At 50.3% G+C, this 25,224-nt stretch overlaps 11 protein-coding genes across 11 annotated transcripts; 3 read left to right on the top strand and 8 right to left on the bottom strand.

Moving 5' to 3' along the window:
- Positions 1 to 536: 536 nt before the first annotated feature.
- PFICI_03247 (uncharacterized protein) lies at positions 537 to 1,134 on the top strand (the record flags this gene model as incomplete). The annotated part of the gene is made up of 2 exons (XM_007831828.1): positions 537 to 557; positions 718 to 1,134. 2 exons carry the CDS (start codon positions 537 to 539, stop codon positions 1,132 to 1,134), a joined length of 438 nt encoding a protein of 145 aa, XP_007830019.1.
- Positions 1,135 to 1,400: 266 nt separating this feature from the next.
- Positions 1,401 to 2,351, bottom strand: PFICI_03246 (uncharacterized protein; the record flags this gene model as incomplete). The annotated part of the gene is made up of 5 exons (XM_007831827.1): positions 1,401 to 1,480; positions 1,540 to 1,827; positions 1,912 to 2,022; positions 2,077 to 2,236; positions 2,292 to 2,351. The coding sequence occupies 5 exons, from the start codon at positions 2,349 to 2,351 to the stop codon at positions 1,401 to 1,403; spliced, it is 699 nt and encodes a 232-aa protein (XP_007830018.1).
- Positions 2,352 to 3,516: 1,165 nt separating this feature from the next.
- Positions 3,517 to 4,098, bottom strand: PFICI_03245 (uncharacterized protein; the record flags this gene model as incomplete). Its single annotated transcript, XM_007831826.1, has 1 exon — positions 3,517 to 4,098. One exon carries the CDS (start codon positions 4,096 to 4,098, stop codon positions 3,517 to 3,519), a length of 582 nt encoding a protein of 193 aa, XP_007830017.1.
- A 1,442-nt stretch (positions 4,099 to 5,540) lies between these two features.
- PFICI_03244 (uncharacterized protein) lies at positions 5,541 to 5,951 on the bottom strand (the record flags this gene model as incomplete). The annotated part of the gene is made up of 2 exons (XM_007831825.1): positions 5,541 to 5,839; positions 5,894 to 5,951. The coding sequence occupies 2 exons, from the start codon at positions 5,949 to 5,951 to the stop codon at positions 5,541 to 5,543; spliced, it is 357 nt and encodes a 118-aa protein (XP_007830016.1).
- A 919-nt stretch (positions 5,952 to 6,870) lies between these two features.
- PFICI_03243 (uncharacterized protein) lies at positions 6,871 to 7,693 on the bottom strand (the record flags this gene model as incomplete). The annotated part of the gene is made up of 2 exons (XM_007831824.1): positions 6,871 to 7,488; positions 7,541 to 7,693. The coding sequence occupies 2 exons, from the start codon at positions 7,691 to 7,693 to the stop codon at positions 6,871 to 6,873; spliced, it is 771 nt and encodes a 256-aa protein (XP_007830015.1).
- A 2,486-nt stretch (positions 7,694 to 10,179) lies between these two features.
- On the bottom strand, positions 10,180 to 10,868 carry PFICI_03242 (uncharacterized protein; the record flags this gene model as incomplete). Its single annotated transcript, XM_007831823.1, has 2 exons — positions 10,180 to 10,804; positions 10,858 to 10,868. The coding sequence occupies 2 exons, from the start codon at positions 10,866 to 10,868 to the stop codon at positions 10,180 to 10,182; spliced, it is 636 nt and encodes a 211-aa protein (XP_007830014.1).
- A 2,440-nt stretch (positions 10,869 to 13,308) lies between these two features.
- On the top strand, positions 13,309 to 14,280 carry PFICI_03241 (uncharacterized protein; the record flags this gene model as incomplete). Its single annotated transcript, XM_007831822.1, has 1 exon — positions 13,309 to 14,280. The coding sequence occupies one exon, from the start codon at positions 13,309 to 13,311 to the stop codon at positions 14,278 to 14,280; it is 972 nt and encodes a 323-aa protein (XP_007830013.1).
- A 148-nt stretch (positions 14,281 to 14,428) lies between these two features.
- Positions 14,429 to 15,424, bottom strand: PFICI_03240 (uncharacterized protein; the record flags this gene model as incomplete). The annotated part of the gene is made up of 1 exon (XM_007831821.1): positions 14,429 to 15,424. One exon carries the CDS (start codon positions 15,422 to 15,424, stop codon positions 14,429 to 14,431), a length of 996 nt encoding a protein of 331 aa, XP_007830012.1.
- Positions 15,425 to 16,060: 636 nt separating this feature from the next.
- On the bottom strand, positions 16,061 to 17,118 carry PFICI_03239 (uncharacterized protein; the record flags this gene model as incomplete). The annotated part of the gene is made up of 4 exons (XM_007831820.1): positions 16,061 to 16,326; positions 16,446 to 16,543; positions 16,633 to 16,903; positions 16,956 to 17,118. 4 exons carry the CDS (start codon positions 17,116 to 17,118, stop codon positions 16,061 to 16,063), a joined length of 798 nt encoding a protein of 265 aa, XP_007830011.1.
- Positions 17,119 to 17,681: 563 nt separating this feature from the next.
- On the top strand, positions 17,682 to 19,697 carry PFICI_03238 (uncharacterized protein; the record flags this gene model as incomplete). Its single annotated transcript, XM_007831819.1, has 1 exon — positions 17,682 to 19,697. The coding sequence occupies one exon, from the start codon at positions 17,682 to 17,684 to the stop codon at positions 19,695 to 19,697; it is 2,016 nt and encodes a 671-aa protein (XP_007830010.1).
- Positions 19,698 to 20,377: 680 nt separating this feature from the next.
- PFICI_03237 (uncharacterized protein) lies at positions 20,378 to 24,991 on the bottom strand (the record flags this gene model as incomplete). The annotated part of the gene is made up of 6 exons (XM_007831818.1): positions 20,378 to 21,268; positions 21,415 to 21,953; positions 22,019 to 22,475; positions 22,535 to 22,948; positions 23,002 to 24,903; positions 24,965 to 24,991. 6 exons carry the CDS (start codon positions 24,989 to 24,991, stop codon positions 20,378 to 20,380), a joined length of 4,230 nt encoding a protein of 1,409 aa, XP_007830009.1.
- Between the last annotated feature and the right edge of the window lie 233 nt (positions 24,992 to 25,224).

Below are 25,224 nucleotides of genomic sequence, written 5' to 3'. Positions count from 1 at the left end.
GATTTTATTGACCGTTAGCTGCTTGGCGTTGGTACGCATCTCGGTCGACTCGGCATTGCTTGGCCCTGTAGGTAACCCGTTGGTAAATCGAGGGCCCCCTGCCGATTGATAATGAGCCGTCGTAATCTTCGAGGCCAACCCAACGTGGGCGCCGGGGCCCAACCCAGGCCCTCGTGTCGTCGAGTTCACGAAGCGGGATGAAGAGGGCTATTATGCGGCGCTGCTAGCATCCACAGGTATCAAGAAGGAGTGGCTAGATTGGGTCGACGAACACGCCCTGGTTGACCCATGCCCACCATGTCCTGGACTGCCGCCCTGCCCAGGCCAGGCAACATGTGCTCAGAACTACTACGTGCGCCGTAACTGGCCTCGGCGCATCGAGGACAAAAGGAAAATCGAGATTGACAACCCCAAAGAGATAGTGGACGAGGCTATCCCATCGACTGAGGAACTTGTCGCCATAGCTGCGGGCACCTATGGGGCAATGAAGCGACACTTTTGATGCAGAGGATGCCGACATTGTGACGTCCTTCAGTATGCCCATATTCATGATGCAGGTAAGTAGCCGCTACCATTTTTCCCGTTTCTGCATGTCTTTTTGGCTATGACTCGGAAACAGCTGTGTCTAATAGCTTATCTGTATCACTCTTCTCTAACTTAAGCTTTTATGAATCCTAAAGAGAGAAATCACTGACATATGTTGCTGACGCATCCAAGAGCATCAAGGACATCAAGGAGATTGGCGAGGAAATGAAGGAGACTCATACGCGCGAGTTGGTGCTCAACATCTTGACCATTGTCTTCGCCGTCATCCCTTTTGCTGGCCAAGCCGTGACAGCTCTCGGTGGCGCCGCGCGTATTGCTAGTGCCGCGCTCATTATTGGCGAGGCCGGAAATGCTGCCATCAGTATCGTGGACATTGTGAAGAACCCAGATTCGGCACCTTTTGCCATCCTGGGCATGCTCATAGGGGCTGCTGGACTCAAAGGCGGCAAGCCCCCCCGGGGTGCGTTCAAGGACGCAGCAGATGCCCGTAGGGCTCTTTCGGCGAACGACATGAAGGCCTTTTCGGACGAATTCTGCCGCAAAGATGGCCTGGTGCAGAACGTCATCAAGTCCTGTACCATTCGGTGAGGTATCGCTCATGAGAATTATAGGGCGCTGCCTATAAATATAACAACAGCTTTGCCTGTGTACCTACAGACAGGCTGATACAAAAGGATATCCGTATATATGTACTCTTAAACTGCTTCATGTTGGGGACGGAAAGCGACCCCACCAATTAGCGCGGTGAGCAGTGGCATATGGATTCACTTGGATATTTTTATTCCAGGTTTACAAGATTCAGCGTTTATTCTTTCTCATTATGAATTCATACTCTTCACTGTGCCAAAGTGTTTTTATAATTCAAGAAGTCTTCTCGCCTTGGAAGACGTGGGATATGCTGCCTCCCAATCTGTCAGGTTCATGACTTGAACACCTGCTTATCATTAGCTTCAGTACTTCACGATATGACAGGGGTCATGATAATCGACATACCCCACCCTTCGAGTTCCGTTATCGCAGTGGCTTTGGCTTCGTCTGACGTCGTCTCGGTCGCGTCTTCAATCAGAATCACTTCGTATCCCAGTTTGATGCCGTCAATCGAGGTACCCCGAACGCAGGCATTGGTAATCAGGCCTGTAATGACAAGGGTCTCGATGCTATGCAAAGAGAGCTCCGAGTCCAATGTCGTGAATTGGTGGTACTGGTTATCGGCAAAGGCCGAGCACGAATCAACCGAGTGGTTTTGGGCCTTTTTGATGTAATTGACGGGCGTGCGGAAGCCTTCGAGGTAGTGCAGACGCGTTTGAACGCCCGTCTCGATCTCGGCACCCTAGGTTTCGGGAACGCAATGGTTTGCGTACAGACCTTGCGTCTCAATCTTGGTAGGAGTGTCTAGGAACGTGATGTTGACTGAATCGCCAGACTCCTTGCCGGGATGCGCTGACGCGAAAGAGACATGGTCGATGGGATGCCAATCTGTCGTGGATCATCATCAGCTTTAGACCAATTGAACATGCCGTGAGGCCCTACCCTGTGATGCTGCAATGAATGGCCACTCATGATCGTCCAACAGTTGATAGATCTTTGGCAAAATAGCTGGGGCGCGAGAGTTGTTCAGCGAGCCGGTGATGAAATCATTCTGTACATCAATGAGTACCAGGGCCGTGTTCTTGTGTAGTCGACTAGAGAACTAGGCTGCAGATTAGCTTAGAGTCTTGCTAGATATTGTCAGATAGATTTCATACTGGCACTGCTTGGATAACGCTGGCCAAGGCTAGCAGGGATGTGTAGGCTCTGCCGAACATTGTGAGGACTCGCGACAATTAGTTGATAAAGCTAAATATGAGGTATCCGTCAGGCGCGCGATTGATGGGTTACTTGGGCACCTGTCATCTTATTTATACCTGGTCCTTTATCACTTTCGCCTTTTCAGTATCAAGCCAAGCCAACATGATTTCTAGAACCCAGGATATGTCAGCGGTATGACTTCAATCTTCCTGGTCTATCTCTGCGAGTGTGGGGTTGGCGGCGATAGCCGAGACCCGTGTTACCAATACTACTCTTTTTACCAACCACCAATTTGATGGCAACTGAAGATTGTGCGATTCCCGACAAGAAGAAATGTCTCCCGGAATTATACATGCCCAAAAAAGGGCAGAAAGAGACTCACGGAATCTTCTGACCAGCCCAGCCTCTTTCATATGCGTCTATAGGCATACTTTTTATGCCCTATTCTGTGCTCAGACTCGTACAACAGTGACATGCACAACAGTGGGAGATCAGCACACCACCCTCCGCTCAACGCAGGAACTGATAAGGTGATCGAAAGTTTACCCAGACTGTCGGAACCATACATGCGATCAAGTGGATTCATACTGCTTCTAGCACGCCTCTATTCCACTGCCGCTCCATAGTGTAAACAAATGCATGGGGTTTTCCGGGCCACTAACTCATTGAATACTAGGTACGCTTTGCGCGGGGCTCTATACCCCTACAACTCGCCTTTCATTGGCAGCTATTTCTACAGGCCGATTTAACGAGCCAGCCATCTCCTGGAATCTGGATTAACACAAACCATAATCTCTCATGGCTATGATTATATGTCTCCTTTGTGGGAAGCATTTATTGGTTAGCTAAATCAGGTATGCTACAATTGTTACTGGATGCCTTTTCACCGTGTCCTAACCATAATGCTAAAAGTTCCTGTCTATAGAGCAAACGGGCTTATCTTACGAGCTTATAGCATGGCATTTTGGAGTAGCAGGTGATGTTTGGTCCCGCTAAGAAAGGCACAAATCACCAGAAATTCTGATCACGTACGTGGTTCACCATCCATGTTTGCATCGTGCTACAATTTGTTCCAATTTACTGATAACTTCCCAACGTGTATAGCCTTTTGGACATTCTCGTTCCACCTCGAATACGATATACATGCGTGCTGTTGGTGGATTACTGATTGCCCCACGATGATCAGCCCCAAAAGGCGAGTGCCTGCTGACCCAACGACTTTTGTCCAGCAGTATTAGCATGACATCCGTCCTGGACCTCGCTCGGATGCAGAAGGAATGAGCCGGGATAAGTGACATTGACGAGTGAGGTGTCTGCAGCAACAGTCTTGGCCAGAGTATCGGTCATATTGGCACCGCCGTCTCCAGCCAAGAAGCAATTGTATCCCTGCTCGTAGAGGGGCTGACCGGTGAGATAAATGGCAGCATCGGCGTTGGAGTGTGTGCGCGCATTGGCAATCATCTTCTTGACCTCGTCGGCCGTGGCGCCCTGCTGCGCAAAGATGCAAATCTGCACCCAGACCGTGTCGGGCTTTCCGTATTTCGCGACTTGTTGGTCATAGAGCTTCCACGAGGCAGAGTTGACGTCGGTCCAAGACTGTACCACCTGTCCGCTGGTGCCGTAGTTGGGCCACATTCGCTTTCCGCCGTCGGCGACGTAGCCTTGCGCAACGTTTTCCGCCATGGAGCAGCCAATGAAGCCCATTGTGTGGTCGGCTGCGGCTGCCGTCACGATGGCAAGGAGATGGAGAGGGCTGAAGTGCATTGTGATTGATGTTGTTGATGGTTGAGTGGTCTGGTCCAGTACTGTGAATGTTGTAATCCAATTCATAAACTACGACATCTGGTGCCATGACACTTTCTTATATTCGAAGAGCTCCATTTTTTGCACACTTGAGTCTACGTGGTACAAGGCCAATCGGTATCCAAGGTCGGCATTTACATAATGCCTTGCTGCGTGTTGATTGGAGGATGTTATAGCTAGCAAGGTGCTGAGCCATGTTTAATATTAGCCGTCGGAGCTTGACATAAGGGATTCTTCCGAGCGTCAATTTTGATTTGCTGATCAGCCGAGTTACTCACCACTTTCACCCTTGAACTCGTATAATCGTCGCACTCAGAGAAGCAACTCTAAGATCCGGCAATGGCTTCGGTACTCTTTTGCCTTATGCATCATAACATCGACTGTCGGAGTAAATCCCACTTTCCCATTCGGACTAAAGGGCTCTTGGCATCCAAACATGGAACGGTCGAACACATTGTTTGCCAAAAATATTTGAGCGCTTGTCTGGGGTTGTAATGCCAAGTGTTATATGCTGCAGCTCAACCGACCGATGGTAAGGCCATCGAGACGTCTGAAACGGGAAAAAAGTGCAACCAATGATGCCAATAACACCACAGTCTCGATATTCGCCTGTCTTCTACCACTCTAGCCTAGGACAAATATCTCCATGCAACCCCAAGATTAAGCATGTCGGCCATGAAACACGGCAAAGCAAAACCACACATCCAGGCACAGATACATGTTCATAATCCTACCCCAACGGCTGGCAAGCGACGCGCAAACGATTATCCAAACAACAGCACTTCTGGCTTTATGCCACGAGCTCGAACTCTTTCAAGTCCTACACATGCATACCGTAGCGGGGAATAGTGGTTTTAAAACAATAATTGTTTTCTACACAATGGTTGTGCAGTATTGCAACAATTGCCTCATTACACAATCATTGTGGGCAAACAATCATTGTGTTGGAGCACAATCATTGTGTGCAAAACAATCATTGTGTAGCCACTGATTTTCCCCCTATGGTACGCATGATAGTTAAGATGGCCAAGCTAATCATGGCCATCCAGACCTTTGCTTTCTTGCTGACTATGGCTTTGTCGCTGCCACCAAGACTATAATACTAGAAGCTAGTTTTCATGCCATCTACTCATGTTGATGTTACCATCTTTTCTATGAAGCTGCCGTTAGCATAGTCGGCAGCCATGCAACCTTTGAAGGAGTGTGTAACGATGCTTGACCCGACGAGTAACACTGTTGCTATTGACGAAATGCAACAATAACTAGCGACTATTTGTAATTCACATCAAAAGTGTAGCATTGCTGAGCCTTTCTGACTCGTCATCCCAACAGTATGACACATGATTTGTTCTATGGAGAGTTGAAAAACTCACAAAGTGCAAGTCCAATGACTTTGGAAGAGCTCACTCCTTTGGATCGTGTGCTACTACCTCGATCTCGACTCTCATGTCGTCCTCACCTAACCTGGGCACTCCGACACAGGTCCAGATTGGCTCATGATCGGGCACCCATATCTTGAAGTTTCGTACCATGGCCTCTATGGCTTCGTTGTTGATAGGAACATGATACGAGTTGACCCGATAGACCTGTCCCCATCCTTTTCCACCAGCATGCTTCAACGCAATGTCGACATTCTTAAAAGCTTGGTCAATCTGCTGGTTGATCTCCTTGTAAAATTCTCCAGTTTCTGGGTTCCAACCTCCTACATGGTGTGAGCCATTTCTATTCGAAAGAGTAAACGAACGTAACGGCTTACCTTGGCCAGAGCACTCGATGCGATTATCGACTCGAACGGCTTGTGAGTACTTGAACATTTTTCTATTCCGTTCGCCCACGCCGGGGTATGAAAAGTATTGTAAGTGCGACATTGTAACGTTAGTGATTTCTCCGTCTGATGCAACGACTTTCTGCAGGGGACATCTACCACGAAAAATGCAAGAACAAAAGGGAGTAGAAATGGCAGATTTGCACTTTAAATAAAAAGCTTCTCCCGACCACGCGTGAGTTAAAAAGCTTGTCGAACCCGACGTCACGTTGCGTGATGCTGCATAGCGGAATTCAAATTCCTATGCTAGGTGGATACCATTAGCGTATGCTCAAACCGGGCTTATGACATTGGTTGTGGGGACTTTATGCGTAGGAGGAGAGCGTATAAAGTTATACGGGAGTAACATAAAACATTTCATATTATGCAGCGAAACAGGCAGAAGCCATTCACCAGAATCACGTGCAGTCATCCAGAGTTCCCAAAGAGATTTACAAATGGAAATGTCCGCTTCATTGCAATACAATCCAGTCCTTGTGCTTCTCAATTGCCAAAGTATTAACACTGCACGGAAATGGTCTGTATGAATGCAAACGCATAGGTTGGTACGAAAAATCGCTGTCTACCGTGTACAAAGGGAAATCTTCATATCAAAAATATTTCGTCAGGATCCCAAGATCTCTTATGTTAATCCGAATGAATCCATCGTCGGATCTTGTCAAATCATGGCTCGTGTCCATGTGCTCGCGTCTGCATGCCCCCTTCGTCCTTTGCGCTATAATCCTCCTCGTAATGATGGCCTCCCTACCAGACTCTTGCGCGTTTTTGTTGCGCATATCAAGGACGTTGTGTTCATTTTTGTACAACTTGTAGGGCATTCTAATGAACTGATTTGGCACTCAATGAGGGCGAGTTGGTAGAGTGCTCCAGAATCTCAATGATCCTGCTATTAATGGTGTGGACAGTCTTTAATAAGAGTACCGGGTACTGTTCATGTCGGTGGCAAACTCGGGATGAGCTTTGATAAGGTCGGTAGCTAGTGCCCCGAAGCGCTGACCAACATCGGGCCGCTTGTCGGTAAAGCGGTGGAAATGGCGGCACAGCGTCAAGCGGAGGATGTCTTTTGGGATGCTATTGCTATACAGCTCATCAATAACCTCGATGAACTTGTGGAGCTCTTGGTCGGAGAATTCCGGCTTATCAAAGCAGAAGTCGAGGGCACTGAGAAACCGATCGTGGGCAATCACGGCAGCAATGGCACATTGATACTTCTTGGCCATGAAGTAGATGTATAAGGCGTCTTGCAAACTCTCTTGTGCTAGAGCCATGCCCTCAGGCGAGTCAATGTCGTTGGTGCAGTGAAAGTTGTCCAGGGCCTTGCGTTCGTTCATATCAAGATCCCAACCCGCTTCGGTACCGCTGAGGAAGCCAATGAGCTTTTTTAGTGGCAGAGTGGTCGTAAGGTGGGGAGCCTGAGCCTTGCCAAAGAGCGCGTCGTCGTATGTGCCTCGGTACATGATGGATAGGAACTTCTCGAGAATGACGGGATCGTCCTCAGGCAGATTCATTAGGCCTTCACGCGCCTCCTATTAATTATCGTCAGTGTGTGCCACGAGTAGATACTGGATTTGAATTTACCTTGAACGAGCTGGTCATTGCTCTGCGGAAAACAGGTGAGTGCGTCGCCAAGACGATGCGATGAACAGGAATGGTCGTTCCGTTGCAAGTGAGCTTGAAGTCGGAGAAGATCTCGCTCTTGAAGAGCATACCGTACTGGTCGTAGGCGGCCATTTTGTAGCAGCTAGCTTCGTTGGTGGATGGAGATGTGGAAGTTTGTGCAAAGGGAAGAGAGAGATCTGAAAGGTGTTTTGGTTTCACCTTTGATTTACGGAGGACTGTTTAGGGGAGTTGAGGATTGGGAGAGGAGAAGAGGAAGCTGTGCGCGTTTGTAGGTAGGTAGCTTCACGTGTAGTTGACGCGTACTTAGACTAGATACCTAGTGAAAGGCGCGCAACGAACTTGGGCGGGGTTGAAGGTATTGAGGTGTCGGGCCGCTAGAGGTCTCTAAGGCCAAGGTTGTTCAGAAGGAAGGGTATGTTTGATCTTGAGTTCTCGGTTAACGACAGCGAGACGGCTGAGTAGACAAGAGAATTCCTGGAGTAGGAAGAAGCAAGGCACGTGGCGCTTTGAGTGTAGGTATGGTGATTTGTGGTTTGGTTGAAGCTCAAGAGAATGAAGAGGGAGTGAATGTGTGGGTGGGAAAAAAAAATATTTGGGAAGAATCTGGCCTGGTAGATATAGAAAGGAATGGTGGGGGACTGGCCCTTACTGATTCGCCTGGACTGATTTTGACTGATTCGCCCGGACTGATCTGGACTGATTTTGACTAATCCGGGACGTGGTGATAGATCAAGAGAGCTTGAATCAACAGGTGGGGGACGGTTGTCGGCCGCGTTTGTAGTCGAGCTTCGCCAGTCACTTTTTTTTTTTCTCGAAAAGTCTTGCCATTCTCGCCAGCTGGTTCTACCAGCCGTTTGTCTTGCTGTCTCTGTTTACTTGGTCAAGTTCCATATCACCACGTAAAGCGAACTTTTACGTATCGTCGGCGGATTAATGCAGCTATTAGACTAGTCTTAATTATTTAATTGGACTTAAGGTAGACAGTATCAAAATCATAGGTTGTAATCTGCCGTTCGAGGCTTAATGTGCTTGTGGCAGATGCGACGCCTGCTTGGTGTTAGAAGTAAGTCGAGGACAGAATCTGCATATCACATCTCTTCGAAACAGGAGAGCGAGGAAAAAGGAATTTTATATTGTATATGCGCCGTATCAGCATCCCGAGACCCTTCCAGAAGTCTTCAGTGAACTTGTCGTCTCTCAATATCGTATCCCGAGGAGGGCAAGCCTTGTGAATGTGTTCACGATTTGGAGAAGCTCGAGAGTATCCTGTGGAAGGTCGACAGAGAGCGAGTAAAAGGGGAGAAAAAGTGAAGCTTCAGGCCTGAGATTGATGAGAAGAGAATGGTGGGGGACTGGCCCTTACTGATTCGACTCGACTGATTTGGACTGATCTGGGCCATTAAAAAAAATGTGTCGTTTGTAGTTGCTTTAAGCTGCGTTGCTCTGGTAATCCGATGTGTTTTTCTTACCGAGCTCACTAGTACGAAAGTGCCATTTCTTGGTAGCCGACTAGAGCTCGACCATTTCCGCCGGATCAGGCATAGCGCCAGCAAATGTGCCTGCTTAGGGCTGATCTTTGTTGAAATATCTACAAACGGGCCGTGATCAGGCTGATTTTTGTTGAATATCCCAAAAGGGCTGCGGTCACGGCTGATTTGATTTTGCACAGCGCGTCCTCCCCCACCACGAACGGCTCGTCCAAGCGCATTTTCTGTTTTGAGCTCTTTTAGGATAGCTCCTATCTTTCTAGTACTAACGAGAGCTGCGAATCCAAGACTTGAGACAAACAACGGGAGAGTAAGAGTATACTAAATCAACTGAGCAAGTCGGTGAGCGGTACTTTTGTTTGCAAAAATGACACTAGAGCAGTAAGTATCGTCCTCTCGGACTTTGATGACAGAATTCAGCTCTTGTACACCTGGCAGGTTAATGATCTCTCAGTTCTTCCGGAGTCTTTCACGTTTGCTGATCGTCAGAGAAGGCATATTTCTCTCTGTGAACAAACGCCTATTCCAGGTCCCGACAGGTCTTCCGATGACCACAACCTGCCTAAATATATTACCTATTAGTGAGGAAAGGGGGCGAATCGATGCTTGAATCAATGCCCCTGTTCCGATGATAAATGTGTTGACAGGATAACCCTGTGGTCAGATAGTCTTATGGTACTGGATTTTTTGAATCTCCACGATGCATGTTGTACATATGTATTATATACGATGGCTTGAATCTGCTTCCTTCCACGATATTTTGGAGATGACTCAGGCATGATTGAATTATATTTTGCCATGCCATGCTTCGGGTTTGTGCCCCAAAACAAGTTGCGGAATGATGCTTCAATTACGTGCCTCCAACAAAGTTTGTTATGCTGGGAGCGCAATGACGTCGTACGAATGAGTCTACTTGAGCCGTACGAAGTCGAGCTTCTAGGATCAGAAAATCAGGGCTTTGGCTCTCTGATTTGAAGATAAGGAGTCCCATCATAATTTCCCATCGTAGCGATAGTCACTGCATGCATCGGTAAATGTACAAACTACAACAGACAAATCCCGAACCAAATATTCCACCATAAGCAAGAAGCAGTGAAACAAGAAGACTGCTTACGTCAATACGAATTCCACTGGGTCGCCAATATGTACAAGCAGCTTCGGCCGGCCTTCATTCTTTGTTTCTGGGCAAAGGAGAGAGTCGTAATCAGGGGTGGGAGGGTCGACAACTGGGCCCAAGCGCCAACATGGCAGATAGACTTTCGTATTTGCATGCTCCTCGCGGCCGCCCCAGTTCCACCATTCCACACGGGCTTGCTTCAATGTTAGACGGAAGCGATCGCCCGCTTTGGCATCACCCGGAAGCTTTTCCTTCAAGGGATATTGATGGGCAATCACGGCCTCGCCCAAGCTGAGACTCGGGAACTGGTCATCCTCGCTCACATTTACCAGCATCGGAGGTGCGTCCAATATGGCGAATCCACAGCAGCCTCCATACTCATCATTCTCCGACATGTCTTGGATCCACTCGCCGTCACGGAGCTGGTATAAAGCCAAATCATCTTCTCTCATGACACCGTACTTGTTAAAGGTAATAGAAGGAGCATCTTGGCTCCCTGTCTCGCTGAGACCCTCGTATTTGACCTTGATCGTTAGATGTGTCTGATCCGTGACTTTGGAGATTTCCGCAGGACATTCGAGTGTCACGCGAAGACAGGGTGCATTCTGTGAACTGGGGCTATGCAACCATTGTTAAAAACCGTGAAAAGTAGAAGCAAAGTCTAGACTCACAGGTTTTTCATTTTGGAAGCCATGGCAATAACCTATCTCTGTCGCAACTTTCTAGGTAGACTCCCTGGTTATTATTTGCGCAGCTATGTGAGATGTTTTCAAAGAGGTGTCGTTTTGCTAGAGCCCACGAGTGTTATTTTGGAAAGCTCATTACTGGACCAGCTAGTGAGATGCATATGGCTCTTCACATCAGGCCACCCTCCCATTTACAATCTGCTTCGTCAACAAGATAAACGGCCAGGTGTGTGGCTTGAACATGCTTGTGCGACTCAATTAGATGGACATGACGTACAAACAGCAATCCTTCGCTCTTGATTGGTTCAGCCACACAGGATGACGTTTAGTGGCGGAGAGATGGTCGTTATGCACTTGATATGCAGTCTGAAGCTTGCGACTGACGAGTATGCTGATGGGTTCTAAAAGTGTTTGGCTCGTGAAAAAAATGCACAATAGAATGCGCATATCGTGAGAAAACCAATCATGCCTCACGCGACTAGCTACGGTAATTGTCGGATACTTCTCAGCCACAGCATGGCCCTATACCTATCTCCTGAGACTAACCTATCAGACAAGCTGCAAGCACCAGAATTCATCCTACGTGCCTTTTTTCTTTACATTATTCCAAAGATCACAACAGGTGGACCCGCGGAGATAGGATATTGCGGGCGTATAAATAACAAGGTGCCAGTCAAGGGACGACCCGAGTTTGCTCGTATAATAAAAGTCCGTGCGATCGATCCGAAGATCGGTGTACGTAGACTCCTGTTACTTTAAAGCCATCAAATAGAGTTTGCAATCACTGATCGATGATTGGGTAACATGTCGAAAAAGAATTGAGGCAGTGATGCCCCTATACGATGCTCACCGTTGCCGATCACTGTGGACGTCAGTACGCGTCCTTTGAAACATGCTATCATTAGTGCCTTGGCTTATTGCCCTGTGTACGCCCCGTCGAGAGCCGTGCGATGAGACGGAAAGCCTCAACGCTGTCTCTAGCCCTGAAAACAGGGCCACAGTGGCTCTGGATCCCTGAATTAAATCTACCGAGTCTTCAGTATAATTTTACAGTGCTTTCGTGTGCTTTCAATGCCACCAGGGTCCTTCGGGGAACGATTGCAGCAAAAGAAATCTAGAACTCGCTGCTCAAGCGGAGCAACGAAGCATTGCGGGCGGAGCCACCGATATGTTGATTACGTCAGGCGAATAGAAGTGTATTGCGAAGATACTGAAGAATTTGTCAGCCGACTTGGCATGAATATTTTTTATAGTCTATTGCATGCAATCGTACCTGGCTGCCCCCCTGCCGAAAGTGCCGGTACTAGGCACGGGACGGCCATTTGCGGCTATGGACGCCGATACGGAGCACGACTGACTCGTTCCCCGGGTCCGAATTTGCGCCTATCACATCGAGAATTTGGCGTACTAATACAATCGCAGTGATTGAGCGGATCTAAGCGCCCCATATATCCTTGGCAAATACTGGGGCCTTTAGAAAGGCCTCCCGTGCTTGAGGCTCTGAGCGTTGTTTTCAAGCTTGTTCCCTTCGCCAATCGACCCATTTCCCGTGTGGGCGTTCCGGTGTATTAGTGCGCGGGTACTGTTGTTTCGATATTCCACATTTAGACTGACTCTCAGACTGCGGTCTGCTTCTTGGAACAATTTTCTTGTTATGGACTTTAACCACGCAATTGATCTAATTTGCCAAGACGCTCTTCTAGACTGCTCCGTAAGTAGCAATGATTGTGTCGATCGTTACAGAGAGCACGTTATCACGTTGTCTCAAACACAGTAATTCACCCAAACGAAAACTGAATGCCAGGTCACGCTTATGCGAATGTGTCGACATCAATTGAACAAATAACATCCCGAAATTGCAATACGATACTCCTATGAGTACTGCAGAATCAAGCTTCGGCTCTGGAGAGCGGATGCTACCCTTGACTTATCTAATTGACCAGGTACCAATGACCCCCACGGAAGGCATGAGCCGCCAGGCACACATCTCGACACGAGGTTGCAACCAGCTCCCGGCAGGCGGATTTTAGAGCAGTCTTGGCGATGATGCATCATCGGATCTCGAGTGCAAAGAGGGATACAATTCGCTCAACAAGGATGGCGAGTCCTCTTGTTCTGGATCCTCTCTGAGTTTGATGGAGCATCCCTTCGTGATGTGGCGGGAGCGACGTCGTTAATCTCTTCGATTCTACCTAAGCCTTGTCATGAGTGGAGACGGGCCGGTTTTCTTAGTACCTAGTTAGGGGTTGCAAGGATTGTTTTGTCCTGAACAGGTTGATGAGTGAATACGTTTATTCCCAAAATGTGTATAAGTCGTCATAAACCTATCCTGCTATAAATATGGGAGCTGCAACGCGGAATTGAGACGACTTTCATCACAACCTGTACGCCTTCGCTTTGCCTGTCTTTACTTCCAGACATTCTTTCATATTCATTATGCAACTCCTGACGCTCCTTGCGGCTGGGCTGTTCTCGACAGCCCTGGCTCACCCAGAGTCTTTGCCTGTTTCTGAGATTCAGCGTCGTGGTGCCATCTCCCGAAGATGTGAGACTTCTGCAGCCAACTTCAACAAGAAGCGGTTCGCCAAGCGCATGTCAAAACGATGGGCTGGCGCCGGCAACACGACTTACGAGATCACGACTGAAGCACCTTACTACGATACTATTCAGAACGATACATGTATTCTGAGCCCTATCGTTACCGAAGGTCCCTACATCTGGCCCCGTTCCCAAACCCTTCGACAAGACATGTCTGAAGGCCAAGCCGGAGTGCCTTTATGGCTGGATATTGGCGTGCTCGACGTGAATACCTGCGAGCCCCTCCCCAATGTTCTCCTCAACTTCTGGCACTGCAACGCTACTGGAAGCTACTCAAGCTTTACGGGACTGTCACCCAACACCCCCTTCCTCGACCTTCTCTCGGAGCTCAATATCACCGAGTCCGACTTTGAGATTGGTGTAACGGATCTGCACACTGATGACACTACCTTCCTCCGTGGCCAATGGCCCACAGACTCTGAGGGTATGATGGAAATGAAGACGACATTCCCTGGTTTCTACGTTGAACGCGCTGTCCACATCCACGTCCAGGCCTACACAGATTGGACTTTGGCTGGCAACGGCACCGTATCTACTGGCCACATCGCATCGACCGGACAGATCTACTTTGGCGAAGATGTCTTGGAGACAATTCTGGCCCTGGAACCGTATGTGTCTCACACCGAAATCAACCGAACCACGAATGCCGAGGACAACCTCATCCCTCTCGGCGAGGCAAATGGCTACAGCCCAATGATCAGCGTCGTTCCCGCCGACGGTGTCAACATTGAGAACGGAATTATTGGATACATTACTTTCGGAATTGACCCCAATGCAGATGGCGTGGACAACTCCAGATCATCGGGATAGACATGGGCCTCACAATAAGACCATAAGATGGTGCTTACTAAAGTGCTTGTAGAACATTCCTAATGACGAAACCTCGCATAGACTAGACTATTGTTTTTTTCTGAACATTAATAGACTTTAGAATTACGTCAATGAGCTATGAATCAATTTACACATCTAACTTTAGGAGCACAGCTGCATTCTTGTAGGCAATCATTTCCAAATGCTCCCTGGTGACTGTGCCACTCTGTTCAAGCAGCTGCAAAAAGTTGCGCCCCTGTTCAGTCGTCGAGTATGGATAGTCGACGCTATATAATATCCTGTCGAGGGCTGTGGTCTGGAGGAGACATGCCATTGGCGCCAATGTAAACATGCCGCTAGTTGTGACCCAGATATTCTGAGCCCAGACCTCTCTGAAGCTTTGCTTTTGACCGATCGCCAATTGCGACACTTTCTCATCGATTCGATCCAGCATGAATGGTAGCATCTCTCCCATGTGACCAATGACAACCTTTAATTTCGGGTAGGCATTGAACAATCCCGCGCCGTACATGCGTAAGATAGAGAGCGCCGTGTCGCAGTGCCATCCCCAGCCAGCAATACCTAGCAAGAGTCCAAAGTCATTATCATAATTGCCGTCGTATAGTGCCGACTGAACGCCCTCCATCGGGATGGTTGGGTGAATATATATGGGGACGTCTAGCTCCTCCGCCTTGGCGAATACAGGCCAGACTTCACGGTCGTCGTAATAGCGGCCGTCGTCCTGATGACTGTCGATGAGAGCCCCGACAAATCCCAATTCGCTTACGCAGCGTTCAAGCTCTCTGACTGCCTCTGAGGGATGTTTCATGGGAAGAGACGCGAAACCCTTGAAGCGTGGTTGCGCGACTGTGGCAGCAGAAAGCTCGTCATTGGCGGCGGCCACGAGACTGGGGATGCTGGACGAGACACCAAAGCTGTTGGAGAGCACTTGCATGCCCACTCGGCCAGCGTCCATGGCCTTGATTCGGGAGCCGTTAGGGCTGACATCCTTGAGCTTATTCAGCCAACCCGTGTGAGCCCGTATCTGCTCCCAGGTTTTGGAAGCTGAGGCTGGTAGAGCCCGGCCATCATCTGTATTCTTTGAGAGAAAGTGCTCCTCGAGAGTAATAGTGGGAAATTCCATGTCGTATTTACAGTAAGGGGGGGTGTTGTTCATGTGGAGTGGAAGATTGCAAGTATTCTCGTGCTTGGGTAAGAACCAATATATACCCATTCATCATTTTGAAGGCATGACTCCGCGGGATCCGTACAACTATAGTAATCTTTCGCAATTTGGTTTACTCAATTTCCGCTGATTGGTTGCTTGGACGTGCCCGAGGAAGACTATAGGATGTGGTCTAATTCCCCAAGCGGGACGAAGCCGAAGCCGAATGTCAGCCGCATTCGGAGCCGGCACCTTGATCATAGGCGCCAATCCGCACAATTAAAGGCAGCCGAAATGTGCGAGGATTCAAGACGGGCGACGGCAGCTACCATGGTTGATAGTAAATAGTTATTTTGTTTATTGACATTGACCATACAAGGCCTTCTGAATGCCAGTTGACTTGATCCCAACCCCGCAAGTGGTGATTTGGGGAAGGTTCTCATGGGCCCTACATTAGTTCGGATCACCCTATCATAGCGCCCGACGCGCTATGGCGTGATCAAACTGCGAAAGACTACAACCACATTGCAACGTCGCCCATTAATCAGCATCTACTCGTGCACATAAGATTATTACTTTTGATCTGGTGGATAGTACACAATACAGCCTCGATGCCTAGAGAAAGTTTTGAGAGAAAATGGCAGCCACTGTAGCCACAGTCAATCCCAAACCGGCGGCCCAAATCTGAAAGACTCTGGTAGTAATGTCTGAGGCCACTTTATTTGCAGACTCGGTGTCATTGGCTTTAGGCAGTGGTCCTTTGGGGACTGGCATACCCAAGAAATCGCACAATGGCTTCCAACCTTGTTCAACGTCCATGATGAGCAGTTTCTTAGCAGGCACCATACTTTTCACCATGGCGTTCCAATTCAACAACAGCCCTGTGCATCTTTAGTCACATCTCCCAACTGTGCAGGATCTCCATGTTTGATCAGAGAGGTCTCAACACTCGGGGGTTCTTGACGTGCCACCGCAGCGGGACGACCAGATTTCTGCTTACGAGTGCTAGGTTTCGGGTTTGCTTCTTGCGTTCCGTCGTCCAGGATCATCTGCGTGCTCCGGCCAAATTCCAGGCTCAGGCTCGGGAACCACCGCCACCTGTTGGGTGCAGTGTCAATGACAATAGCGGGGAGCAATCCAGCAGCATTAGCGCACCAAATTGGTGCAACAGTCATACTAACACATACCCTGGAATCGGCCACATCATGTAGGGCAACCATGCCTGGCTCGAATTTACGGCAACGGGTTTTATACTCTCCAGCCAGCGCTCAGGATCACGTGTAGTGAGGACGACCTTGGCCTCGGGGTAGATCTCCATGAGCTCAGGTATAAAGTCCAGTGGCGGCATGTCCGTCACGGCGACGAAGCCAGCTGTGAGCTCCGCCAGGAGTCTTTTCAGAGTGGCCTTATCGCCTCGACGTTTTGCGCGGTATGCGAGTACCCATTTCTTGCAATAGGCTGAGTCATGTGAGTAGTTGCAATGATGGATCCCCCTTGTGTTGATACTGACCGTCTTCGCGCGATAGAATTTGAGTCCCTCCATGAAGGACTGGCCCATCAAGTAACTGTTCCAGTGCCAGCTGCATCGTGACGGTTCCAGTGCGTGAATAGCCGGCTCCAATGACACGCAACCTCCGCGTGGGGTCCGTCGGAATCGATGGAACGCCTCCCATAGTTAAGATAGGGATAGTGGAGTCCAGTCGATTGTTTTCTATTTGGAAATTGTCACAGCGCAAATGATTATATGTAGTTTGCACTCTTCTTTTATATTCCTGCTTGGAAATGATTCATTCTGATGCAGAACGGCGGGGAGAATAGTGCAAACGTTAGTGGCTGGTTTTTAGTGCATCGTACTGCCGCCAAGGGGCAGACAGCACCTGAATGTACTAAGGTAGTATGCTGCTGGTTCAGATCGCAACGGATCAGGGCCCGCGAGTAGCGCTGTTAAGTCTCGCAACAATTTGAACAGCACCATTCTGGAGCCATCTCAAGTCGAATATTTAGGAGAAACGTGTATCGATGTGCTCTAGGTGTTGGGAGCCTCTCTTACTGGACAAGTAGCTGACGTAATCAAGCGTGCAGTCAGTCTCCACTTTCTCTATCCCGTCCGGCCCTATTAGAGGAAAATAAACTCACCATGATTATACGTAGTTTTTTCTTAGCACCGCCACCCCTTTCCGACCTGGATATATGAGAAGAAGAGGCGAGGTCGTAAGTCGATTCCATAACCGTTTAAATGGACGATTCACAGGTGGAAAGTGCCCAGGTTAGTAGTCAGGACCACGGGTGCCGCGGTCGGATTCCCAATGCGTGTACAGCCTGTCGGACTCACAAGATCAAATGCGGCGGTAGTCAGCCCTGTTCCTCCTGTGCTAAGCACGGACGCGAATGTCTCTACGCGGTACTCAAGCCACGAGGTCGCAGGAAGAAGCTACATCGTGAGGTCTCTTCCCCGAGCGGCGTCAGTACCCCGGCGAAGCGTCCAACACGGACACTCCAGGCCGCTGGAGAACTGTCCGACTCGAGCGCAAATGCTCACCGGAGACCGGGTCCGTTGGCTACCAAGAGACAACAGAGGCTCCGGTGCGGCGTAGGCGTCGCCCAGTCCGGCACCGGCGGTTATCAGTTCTACGGCCCAGCCTCCAATTTTGCTTTTCTGCAATGCATTTACCAGCGTATACACCGCAATGCACCGAACCACCAAGACCGTCCTGGTGCCATGTGCGTCTGGGGCTTCGACAAGTTCGCCTTCCCCGCTGCTGGGACAGCGGCCCAGGACCACAGAAGGGCTCCCGTATGCGTCCCCAAGGAGATGGGCGACTGCTTCATCAAGACCTATTTCCAAGTCGCCCATCCGCAGTATCCATTCCTACTGCGGTCCGAGATCCAACAAGCTTGGGCTTCCTTCTGGAATCCGCCACGGGAGGGTCACCAAGACAGCGTCGGGAAAACGGCCAGGAACATTGTGTTAATGGTGCTCGCGATTGGCGCTCACATGTCGAGTCTCCACAAAGACAAGGACGCCGCTACCATGAGTGACTGGGCCGCATATCTTGCATCATGCGCCCGGCTAGACGACTTGTCCTTTGGCGATGTGTCACTCCAGAACGTGCACCTGCTTCTCCTCAAGTCGATCTTCGCCATGCAGCTGATGCGACCCAACGATTGTTATCTCTACGTAGGACACGCTGCCGTTAATGCTCTCGCGCTCGGCATGGGCCGCGCCCAAGTTGCCAATGGGAATCGAACGGGCATGTATCGCCTGCGTGTCACGTTCTACACGCTATATGCGGTGGAACGACTCGTGGCTCTGTTTTACGGCCGGCCCTCTTGTCTCCGCGATGATTCTATCGATGCCACGCTGCCCGAGGACCTTCCAGAGAATCACGGAGGCGATACGATCTGCGACATGAGCTATGTGCGGGCCAAGGCGCAGCTGGCACGCATCGCCGACCGCATCAACACCAACCTGTACTTCTGCACCCCCGTCGCCGCCGACCTAACGACCATTGTCCGTATCGTGCGCGAGTGCGATGCTGAGATGGACATCATCCTCCAGTCGTTACCGCCTTTCCTGCACTTTTTCGACACCCACATGGCGCCCAGTACCGAGTCGTGGCAAGAGGTTCAGCGCACGCATCTGGGACTTGCATACTATCATATTCGTACCCTTATGCACCGGCCTTCTCTTGTTTGGCTATCCATGTGCGCCTCCAAGGCCGAGGCCTTGTCTGAAGCCCGAGCCATGGGCGTGCAGGATCTCCAGGAGTCTATCGACGTGGCCATGGACGCGGCCAAGGCTCTTATCGCCCTGGCCCTGGACGCCTGCGCCACGCGCGCCCCCGAGATGCGACAGGACTCGGGGGTCGCGTACAACATCATCGCCGCTTGTCTGACCCTGCTGTACGACGTGCTGGAAGGCCCCAGCAGGACGGCCGCCGGGAATGCGGCGAGCACGTTCGAGGCGGTGCAGGATGGCATCAACTGCCTGGACTATATGAAGCATCATGGACCGCATTTTGGCAAGGTGACATTGAGCTCTCGCATTGTTGGCGTTGCCAAAGATGCGTTCCGGCATATATTTGACAGCGAGGCGTCCAACAACAATGCAGGCGGTGACAACGAAGCTTCTGCCTCCGCCCCTGTTACGGATTCGACATCGTCGCAGCGGCTAGTACAAAATTATACAGAAAAGACTAGTCATATAAGTGATCTCGACTCCCTCCTTGGCCAGTTTCCTTGGCTTGCGTAAGTAGATGGCAATTTCTTAAAAGACTGCAATGTTGTTATGCTAAACTGCATTCGTAGGGATTCCACGGCGCCGCCGTCTGTTACCGACACGTCGTCCGCCTCACTTGGCAACGAGATCCCTCCAGTTGATCTAGCACTGTTTTCTCTGCACACAGACTCGACCACGAGGCCGACTCAGCCCAATGCTCAATTATCCCCCACAGCGCTGTCACGCGTGCCTCTATTCAGCATGGGTGCCGAGACCGTTCTGACTGCACCTCCATACAACCTAGAGGAGGGGGTGCCCGCGATGAATTCTTCGGGAACAAGCCATCCCATCTATGGCACGATAGACGCTGCCGGGCTTGGCTACAGTACGGGAGGCACGGATATGGACTGGGCGCAATGGAGTCCGCTGTAATCGATGAGTTTCGGTAGTGGCCAAATGAGACAAACATTATTGTTGATCGGTGATGCCTCCCTATTGGAATTTAAACTAGTCTAATATGGTGTTAATTGTGCAATGTATTAATCTTTGTGTTTATCTACATTTATAATTCCCTCGGTCCTCTTTGATATCAAAGCTTTTAAGCAGATTATCAGTATTACCCATAAGTTTAAAATGCGCAGAGATGTGACAAAACTATAGCGGCTAATATCTCAAACCTGCAAAGCCAATATCGCCGGAACCTTCTCACCTATTCAATCCTTTTTCTGTTTCCCGAATCTAACCAAACTAGCGGCAAACGCAATTGCCAGTGTAGATATACAGAAAGCAGTAAAGACGCCCCAGTCCCGCCATCGCTCGTCATAGTAAAAGTCAAAAGTGGCCAAATACTCGTCGCCCACGTTATATGGACAATAACCGCATTCACTGACTGCATTGGGATTTGCCACGTATCCACCGGCTGTGGCGACGAAATTGCTAAGGTATGCCGCGCATGTCTGGCCTGTCGGAGGGTTGATGATGGTCATTTCTCCAGTTGCGCACTGAACCGGCTGGTCATGCAGAGCCACAGAGATCAGAGGACCTAGCCAGTATCTCAGCGGGTTCGCCCAGAACATCCAGGGACCATAGAAATCACCCATGGAGGCGTGCGGGAGAGCCACTCCCCCGAAGGTGGCCATGATGCACCATAGCAGACTATTCGCATATCCTGCAATGGTGGTGTTCGGGCTCAGAGAGGCCACGGCGAAAGAGAATCCTATACCAAAAATGCCAAGCGCTAAGAACAGGAGATAGCCGAACCCAGCCGCTGGCAGCCCGACCCCGAACCAGAAGCACAAGTAGGCCACCGTATAAATGACGATCGCAAGAGGGACCTCGACGGCAACAAGGGCAGCACACAGCGCAAGTGGATGGTAACCCACGCCGGAGCGCTCCCGGCTGGCATAGAGAGTCCACTTGGCGAACCAAATATCCTGCAAGTCAGCTGAAGAGGCTGGGACAATCCACTGGATCAACAACAGAGATAGCATGCGGTTCTGGATGCCCTGCTCGGTGTTGTTCGCTTTGAAGAAGGTGAAGCCAAAGAATAATCCCATAAAAATGACCTTGACCAGGCGACCGCAGCTATAAAATCCGTCACGCCACTGTCAGATATGTAAGTAGAATATTCAAAAAGAATAGAAGATTCTCAAAGAGGATTTGCAGCTTCCAGGAAAGCAATTACAATCAAAGCGTTCTGGCTCAAGGTGGAAATATAGGTAAATGTTAAAAAGGTCTCAATTATACTTACCATGGATAGCCAGTGGCGATGAGTGAGAATGAGGAATTGTTGAGCGAAACCAGGCAGAGGACCGTTGCCCGTGGAAGTATTTACAACATCTTTCTCAGCGGAAGAGTTGATATAAGAAATTGTGTCTTTGAGTCGATGATTCTCTGCTGATGCTGACCAGATTCTCGACCAGGTATCAGCACCCGAGGACGTGGTTACGGTATCCAAGATGAATTCAGCTGCATTAGCATGGCTATCCATAGTGATACCATTGCGCGCGAAGTAGTCGACAACAATGCTAGAGTTCTCCCCAGTTTCGCCAAAGTAGACAGTCCGGCCGCCACTCGCGAGCAAGAGCACGTGGTCAAACATGTCGAAGATGACGGCCGACGGCTGATGAATTGTGCAGATTATGGGGACACCAGACGCGGCAATTCGCTGAAGAAAGAGAACGAGCGAGTAGGCAGCTTGGCTGTCAAGTCCAGAAGTTGGTTCGTCCAGATATATCATTGCCTCTGGATCGGCAGCTAGCTCGACGCCGATTGTGACCCGCTTGCGCTCTGCGAGAGACAAGGTGTTAGTCAAAGTTGCTGCTTGCTCCGCTGGAGGACCAATCAACACTCACCTTCTACGGTCAACCCGCCTTGTCCGGGCGTACCGATCAAAGCATCCGCTATCGACTCAAGGCCCAGCAGGGACATGACTGAACCAACGTGCGACTCCTTTTCCTCGCGAGAAACTTTCGTGGGGCGACGCATAAATGCCGAAAACAACAAGGCTTCACGCACAGTTGTACCGGGGTCGTGCACGTCCTGCTGCATACAGAAGCCACAGGCTTTAACAAACGCGGGTCCAAGATCAGCCACCCGCCTGCCTCCGTATATGACGTCTCCAGTCACGACGCCGTCCGTCTTGCGCTGGGAGAGGACGTCTAGAAGCGTTGTTTTGCCTGCCCCAGAGACACCCATCAATGCCGTGAGCTGGCCGGGCCTAACGTACCCGCTAATTGACGACAAGAGCTGGCGAGACTCGGAGTTGACGCTAACGTGGTAGCTGATGTCGGAGAAGGTAAATGCTGAAGCCTGGAAGAAATTAGGGCCAAATTCTGATATGGGTTATCTAAGATCAGGTAGGGACGCACCTGTGTTTGCTTCTCTCGCACTTGCACTTGCTGCTCGACTGATGTGGACGAGGAGTTGGGATCACACTGCGTTTGTTGGCTACTACTTTGGCGCGACGACGATTTCACGCTCTGCGTCTCAACATCTGCGCCGTCGCCTAGGGCTTCTTCGTTGCCGATGTCGGCAGAGATAACTGCAGTGCGCTTGAAGATGTGGCCGCCACCGCTGCCCTTCCGCTCCTTGGACATGACAGTCAAGCCAACGGCCACGAGCACCAGGTACAGAAACAGAAAGACCAGAATGATTCCGAAGTTTTGCCACGCGTTGGAAGGGAGGTAGTTGAAGTGTGCCCAGAGATAGGTTGATCCTGTTACAGTTGCTTCGCCCACGGTACTTCCCGATATGGGACAACCCTGATTCGCTACCGAAACATTCTGCAGTTTTGATCAGCATTAGGGATCCCCTCCAGCAAGAACCGTTGACTCACCTCGTATCCCACTCCGCTCGGCACCAGCTCGGCGGCTGAGCAGGACAGCAGTATGTCCTTAAACTCGAACCCCATGGCCGCCTCCAATGCGTACGGCGACGGACTGACTCGGCGGAGCCAAGAGCCCCAGCGTAATTGCGTTGGGAAAGGAGGCGCGTAGCCGCTATACGCGAGGACCACAGGCATCGCAACGCCTCCCATGAGCAGGGCAACCGGCACGTTCGGTGCCCACGCGCCCAACATGCGGAACAGGCTGAGGACGGTCGCGTAGAAAGCAAAGACTATGAGCTCGAAAAACCAAAAGTTGGACGCGGTATTCGGCAGACCAAGAAGGAAGTAGTACGGCACCGAAAACATGATGGTTTGAACAAAAACCACAGGCAAGTCTGCGATAATTTGCCCGACAGCCGCGATGCCGGGATGGAGCATGCCCAGCTGGGAGTGCTGCTTGCGGTTGATTGTCCGCCCGTGGAGCGTGGCTGACGTCTCGGCCAACGCATTGAGCGCAAAGTAAATGAAGGTGAAGAACACGGCTCCGCTCAGCATGAACGCGCCCGTAGATGTTTTCGAGGGCTTGTAGAAGGCCGACCCGACGATGAGGGCATTGGCCAGTGCCAGGAACATGACCAAGGCCTGCGTTTTTTTATCGCCCCAGAGAAGTTGGTAGTGCCGGCGTACGGTGACACCTAGCTGGGTCAGTATGGAACGCGGCTCATTGGACTGCTTCAAAGTGAACTTGTGCTTTGTGTCTGCTACCGACTTGCGGAAAGCTTCCGTGGAAGCAGATTGTGACGCTTCCGCACGAAACTGTGTTATTTCTTCGCGAAGACTTTCGCAGTGGGCGCTCCTCTGAAAAGCCTCGGCGAGCCCAGACGGGCTCAATGGCGGAGGGGGAAGGTGATCCGGCTTGACTCGGCGTTCGTCGGGTGAAGTTACGGCCGTGAGGTAATCTGGAGTCGTCTGTCTTGGATGGCATTCGAAGCCCAAATAGTCCTCAAAATACCGCTTGGCAGAATCACCGGCGCGACCCGAGTAGATCATTCGGCCCTCATGCAGCACCAATACGCGGTCAAAACATTCGCGGTAGATGGTCTCGGAAAGTTGGTAAGCGGCAACGATATTGACCATGCCAGTAGCCTTTGAGAGGCCCTTGATCAGCCGGCAGAACGCTAGGGCCGATGAACTGTCTAGCCCACGCAGTGGATTGTCCCAAGCTACTACTGCTGGCCCAGTACTGAGCACTTCGGCCAAAGAAACACGCTTCCGCTCTCCGCCAGACACGCCTCGCACATGTGCATTGCCAACGATTGTGTGTTTTGTGTGCAGTATCCCAAGTGCGCCGAGGATCTCGTCCGTCATTCGGTCCGCAAAGTCGCCGTCCGTCTCTGTATTCGTCGATGGCCTGCGCAAGCGGAGTGCAAAGTCCAAAGTGTTCTTGACGGTCAGGGTGGGAAAGTGTATGTCGTCTTCATTATTGTACACAACCTCGGTTTTGTATTGTTTCGACATCTCCTCGGCCAAGATACTGCCGTACTGAACACAACCGTCGACACCTGTGAACGAGGCGCGCTCGTTAGCCAACGTCTTTAGCAATGTTGTGCAACCTGCGCCAGGTCGTCCCAGGACGAGGAGAGTCTCTCCAGCTGGAACAACTCCGCACGTGTCTCGGATAAGCCTTCTGGTGGATGTCGCGGGACCTCGATGAGCCATGATGCGACGGACGAGGCCTACGGGCCAGTCGACAACCAGAGTCTGAAAGAGAGCAAGGATATCAGGAGCTCGAGACGCTCCAGCCAATACTCCAGACACTGTGAGATCTGAGAAGACTAGCCCCAAAGCACGGCCATCGGACCTGTATATTGGGGAGCTCTGCGATCTCTGGTTGGCAGTATTAACCCTGTTCTGAAAGATGTCAGCTCATTATCTCCGTACCTCGTTCCACGCAGCGAAAGGGCATGCTCACTTTCTCCGATGTCTTGGTAGGTCTCATGATGCCTCGTTGCTTGCGGTTCCTCACAATACGATACTGCTCATAGATGAGGTTACTATAAAGAAAAAAGAAGAAGGTCCAAGGATTTTAGAGATGTAAGTATTTTCTTTTTCCTCTTCTTTCCCCTGTCTTCGCCTGCAAAGCCATAAGTTTGATTGATAATAATGACATTATTCATCATGCTTGTAGTCAGAACCGGTAATTTTCAAAAAGGATTCTTAGAATTCTCTATA

The sequence above is a fragment of the Pestalotiopsis fici genome (genome assembly GCF_000516985.1).
Source record: "Pestalotiopsis fici W106-1 unplaced genomic scaffold PFICI_Scf_2, whole genome shotgun sequence".
Classification (NCBI taxonomy): domain Eukaryota; kingdom Fungi; phylum Ascomycota; class Sordariomycetes; order Amphisphaeriales; family Sporocadaceae; genus Pestalotiopsis; species Pestalotiopsis fici.
This window is presented reverse-complemented; position numbering and strand designations above follow the sequence as displayed.